The sequence below is a fragment of the Argopecten irradians genome, chromosome 8 (assembly GCF_041381155.1).
Source record: "Argopecten irradians isolate NY chromosome 8, Ai_NY, whole genome shotgun sequence".
NCBI lineage: Eukaryota > Metazoa > Mollusca > Bivalvia > Pectinida > Pectinidae > Argopecten > Argopecten irradians.
In genome coordinates this window covers 39,857,236-39,863,235 of record NC_091141.1, presented here as the reverse complement: position 1 = coordinate 39,863,235, position 6,000 = coordinate 39,857,236, and the positions used below count along the sequence as shown (strand labels likewise).

The following is a 6,000-nucleotide window of genomic DNA, read 5'->3' as shown; positions in this document are numbered from 1 at the left end:
GATCCTTATAACCACTCCGTTAAATAGAGCCTCTTATCCAACGTGGTGATACTAAGGATCTGTGCTTTAACCAGATTGAGATATGTCTAAAAGCGAGGCATGCTGATTCCATTGTCAGAAAATTGGCATCTACTTCAAATCCGAAAGTACGGCGAACCTATAGACTGACAATGACAAACAAACAAATATAATCATTGTCAGTAAATTTGGCAACTGTTAAAGTGCATATCCATACTGTTATTAAATTACGGAAAGGAAAATTAAAAATCTCAATTAAAAAACCTTACCGCTTGAGCGTGCGATGGGAAATGACAAACTCGAAATTACATAAATTCCGGATGGCGACTATGACTGGACCTGTTCGTACCAATATCATCATTTCTTCACCTGATACGATCAGCATATATTTTTGCTGTTGTTTTTTTCTGCTGACCAAGCTGTTTTACACTGTTTTTATAAGATAGTTATCCATAGATATATGTGAACGTGTGGGGTAATACGTACTGAGTAAGCAAACAATTAAACACCAAATATGGATAAATTTCAATCCATATTTTATTTTTAATACTTAAGGGTATGAACTACAGAGCATGTCTATATGAACCCGCTCTTAATCATAAACAGATATAGTTGTCAGACGATGTTATGCATCATCGTTTATAATTGGAAATGCGTCCGTTTATTCATAATTACGTAATTAAACTCAAAGCGAATGTATCATGCAATTTACTATTCCGGTATCCACACTATATAAAGCGTCATATGTTATGCTGTGATCGCGATATTAATTTTATGAAGCTGTAAGCATGATTTCGAAATTCACTAATATGGACAAAGTATTCCAATTTTACCATGCCACACCTGCTAATATAAAGTCTTTAATTTTACAATCCGGGGCTCTCGTGCCACAGAATCATAATCCGAAGGAGGATTGGATGTGGCTTTTGCCTCCGATGTACCAGGCAACTATTCCGAAAGGAATCTGGTTTTGCTGTACACTCTTCAATGGAGGTTTGCCCACCATCTCCCCTTATGGAAAACATCGTGTGTCACTCCCCATAGAAAATGTACTCCAGCAGCTTGGCGGCAGCATAAAACTGTACCATGGCAAGGATTCAATTGTTCAACAAAACAAGTATGTTCGTCTCATGCTTGTTAAGGAGGGAGACAATTTTGAATGTTTGAAACATATGGATCAGGTCAACCCCTTTGATAACGAATGGCTACAGTTCAATCCCAATGGTCAGGAGTGTCTAGCTGCAAAACGGCCAATGTGGGTGGAAATATTCTGTCCCTATGCGATTAGTACCAAATTTGGCAAGTGGGATGAAGTAGCAAATTAGGTAAGTAAGTTGTACATTTTGTGTTAAATGTTTTAACGTCAAGTACTGTAAATAAGCTCATTTTCGTGTTTCCATGCTAAACTACATTTTATGACGGTTTTCTGGCGTGATTGGACTCAATATCCACTGTTACACATTACTTGTGGTAGATATATTTTTGCTATTACTTTTCCAGAAACAAAAAGTACATGACCTTGTTATCACAAATAACCCTGAAAAAATTCAATAAACATATGGTGTATAACATGCACCATCGAAAGTTTTGTTAACAACATTTAGACAAATGTTTAAGTTTTGCATACAATCTTTATGAATGATTTATTTCTTGAATTTTCAGGATTAAATGTTTTTCAACATTTTGTAATTTTATATATTATAGCAATATTTATAAAAACAAAAATATTAGTTTCGTTGATGTAACGAAATGCAATGCTAACAGTCACAAGGTTACACTCAAGTGTAGTTAACTTAAACTTAACCATATCGTAGTTTTACATGACACTTATATACATGTGTAATTTTAAAATGTACGAAGAAAAATATTGAAAGTATAATGAAAACAGAAAAAATTCGAAGTACCAACGATTGAAAAAATACATTAATTTATTTATTGAGCTAAATCATTTAAAGATGCTCCATCTTTCATCCAGGGCATCAATGGTACTCATCATTTTAACAATAATTGGTGTTTAACCGTTTATTTAAATGTCCAATTAACGCAAAAATAACATAAAATATTTTAATTTGCCTTTTCTTCATATGAAATCAGTACTTCATGTAATATAGAGCATAGGGCTAGGAATTTTTTTCGGGATGCAATTAATTATTTTTAATATTTTTATCTTGAAACAAAATTAGAAGCTCAAACTTTTCAAAGGTGGTAATGGTGTGAAGGAAGCAACTTTTGTAACTGAAGAAAAATACTAAATCGTCCGCTCCTGTATTTGATAGAGAAAAAAATATCATTAGTCAGCGTTGGAGCGTCTTTAATGATAATAATTAGTTTTTATTTGTTATTTATTTAGTCCTGTAACTCTTGTAAGTATTGACGGATTTTGACCAATATCGAATCATCCGAGATTTCATTAATACAAAACAATTTACAACAAATGAACTACATAACCGCTGAGGAGGTAATAAAATGATTTTTAGGCAAGACAAATCACCTTATAAGGTAAACCACTACTGTCAGAGCGATTTGAGCAGATCTAGACAAAAGTTGTTCGACCCCAATGTGTAATGGCGGACAGCGAGCGAGTTCAAAGTTTTATACGCATTTCACCACCATGGGCTTTTCTAGCATATCACAGTAAAACCGACTGATCTAATTTCCATTAGAACTGGTTTTTTCCCCGATATATGTACAAATTTTAATGTTCTCTTAGATTGAATTGTCCCTTTAAAAGTGACATCAATGCTAAAATATATTTGAAATTAATATCAAAAAGAGATTAATAAAAAATATACTAATATTTATGAGGAATTAATTTGAAAAAAATGTAAACATCATAACCCAGGTATATACATTAACTGATATGTGATCAAAATTTGAACATATGTTGCATAATGCTAAAATAATGACCTTTTGTCGCTTATAGGTTGAGAAAATACCTTATAAAGCACTTTAATATCTTTATTGTATGTGGTCATATAAAACTGCATCTGATACGTGCATCTTTTCCGTTATTTAAGCTATGCAAATAATTACCATCTTTATTTAATTCTTGCAGGTCATCTGTGGTGCAGAAGATATCTCATCAGCATTATTCTCAAATAATTCAATTTTGCTTGTAACGAGCATTTCATTGGCTTAAAAATTTACTTTATCAGTCCATAAAGGAAAAAATGGCGTCGCCGTTTGCAACGTTGCTTCTGATTGGCTGAGATGACGGCGTAATGATTTCATTGACAAAAGAGTCCCAAAATGAATTTTAAATATTGAAGAGATTATCTTTAGTAAATTGAATTACTTCTCGGTTTATTTAGAGTACACTCAGATTTTTGTGTTATATCTCCATAACATAAAAAATCTATTCAAGTTAATCCTTAAAGGGACAAGAAGCAGATAATGATTTATTTAGCCAAACGTATACTTTGCATAAAGACCAACGGTTTTAATACAATTTGTATGCATTAATAACATTACTGTAATCAAATTACAAATACTATCAATAGAGCGCCACCTTACATGATTTTGTGTGAAACAAATGATACTACCTCGGTTACAATAAATATTATGATTATACAAATAAAGTCTTAACATAATACAAATTGTGTTAATAGTTTTCTTTGGTGTAATATTTTACACCATCTGATTGAAATATACAGGATCCTTATAACCACTTAAACCACGTTCATTGTCCGTAAAAGTGAAAGTCGGCAATGAAACTAGATCTAAATGCGTTCGTTGGCCTTCCAAAAATCCTTATATATAAAAACGACGGTCAAGTTCTGTTTACATTGTCAAGTTTTGACCTTTAAAAATTATGGCAAAGCCCCGTGTAAATTTAGCACAGTTCAAAAAATAATTTTGAAAGCAATGCTTTGGGAATGCCGACAAGGACTGGGAAGTTTTATTTTTCTATTTCATAAGAAATTAAACCGGATATATCAACAAAATTTTTACCGAATTTAGCTTTCCTTTGCCCGACTAATTAATTAAAATAGAGGCCTCTTATCAAACAATCGTATCACCAACTTATTGAAATATACCATTCCCTATGTGATAATATTGAAAACAAGAGGCCCATAGGCATTAACGGTCACCTGGTATTTGATACAAATTAGTTATGTAATTAACTAGCCAACTGGTCCAATAATATTTTTTAGTGCAAAGGGCAATATCAATATGTAAATTATTGTCGAATCAAGCCGATATTCAATCTCGTCAGAGATCTTTCCAATGTTAGTCTGCACACAAAGTTTCATTAATCTCGGTTTATATTTGCGTTATCGCGTTCACAAGGACATGTTATTTATATTTATATATATGGACTTAGCACGACGACGGACAAAAGACTATCCCTATAGGTCACCATGACCCTAAAAATACACCCGATATGTTTAGCTTTCTGTGATATTCAAGGGACTGAATGTTAAATTATCAAATTTTAGTATAGGCGGAAAATTCTTAAATTGATTAAAATTATATCAGTAATCGGAAGCAGTAAGCTTTTGCAGGAAATAAATTGTCAAATTCTGGTGTCCCCCAAGGCTCAATATTAGGTCCGTTCCTTTTTGTATTGTATATTGATGATATTTATGACAATCTTGAAGGTCTGTCTAAATTAGTTGCTGATGATACCTCCTTGCTATGCTCTGGACCATTTTGGAAATAGAAACTAAAATTAACGACGACCTTATGAAAATTGGACAGATAAATGGTTGGTAACATTTGACCTCCAAAAGACTCAAGCTTTACTTATTTAAAATACGGAACATGATCATTTAATCTTTATTAAATTCAATGGTATAAGTGTAGATATCGTAGATATAAGCACTTAAGAGTAGCTCTGGAGGCAAATTGCAAATTGAAAATCCATATTGACAATAAATGTAAACAGGTATCAAAACAGTTAAGTGTTCTTCGAAAACTGAAATATACCCTAAATAAAAATCATTAGTAAAAATGTAGAAGTCATATATTCAGCCATTGTTTGAATACTGTTGTGAGGTTGGGGATGGGTGGTCTGCTGTTAACGGAGAAAAAATAGGGAAAAAAAAACCTTCAGCTTGTGTCTGCTAAAAAAATTACTGGTCTACCGTCTTATGTTGGCAGAAATTCACTATTTGGAAAGCGGTCTAGAGCCACTTACTTTCCGTTGTTCCCGTAGAAAAATACAAATATTTTACAAAATAAACAACAAAATTACACCTAACTACCTCTATTAATTGTTCCCCCCACTAGTCTGAGAAAATTCTTCCTGTGATCTTCTCGTAATGCTAACAACTTTACTTTACTGAATTCAGGCTCCAGCTCTCCAACGTATCGTATTTTACATACACCATCCGACTTTGGAACCAGCTCGATATTAATATCAGGGATAGTTTTTCATATGACATTTTTAAAGTTTCTTAATAACATGAAAATACTTTATTATTACATTGGAAATATAAAATCAAATGCATTACATTGATATCAGGTGTTTGAATGAGCCATGGTGGTACATCCGATATGGTGTACTCGTCAATGGCGTCGAAATTTATATTTAGTTCCTGCAAAAAATTTGAAATTCTGATGCCAAATGTTGGTATGAGCTTTTGATTTTGTCTGAATATGTCCTGGTGTTGTGGATTAAATACAAGATCGAATGCGGGGTTTTTGGGATTGGATTTCAGTTGGGCAGCATACTGTAAGGATAATTTCTTTCGTCGATCGTCTAGAGATGGCTCATTAGCTTCCACATGGAGACTCTTCACAGATGTTGTTCGAAAAGCTCCAAGTGCCAGACGCAGTCCCTGATTCTGGATAGGGTCAAGCATCTGTAGATAGGAGCTGCGAGCCGATCCATAGACAATAGAGCCGTAGTCAAGTTTTGATCTAATAAGTGCCCGGTAGATACGCAGAAGCATTTCACGGTCTGCACCCCAATCAGAATGGGACAGAACACGTAGAATGTTCAACGCCTTCGAGCACTTATCCTTCAGATGTTTGATA

At 33.5% G+C, this 6,000-nt stretch overlaps 1 protein-coding gene across 1 annotated transcript; it reads left to right on the top strand.

The window, feature by feature from the left end:
- Positions 1–827: 827 nt before the first annotated feature.
- Positions 828–1,343, top strand: LOC138329903 (uncharacterized). The gene has a single exon (XM_069277188.1). The coding sequence runs from the start codon at positions 828–830 to the stop codon at positions 1,341–1,343; it is 516 nt and encodes a 171-aa protein (XP_069133289.1).
- Positions 1,344–6,000: the final 4,657 nt, after the last annotated feature.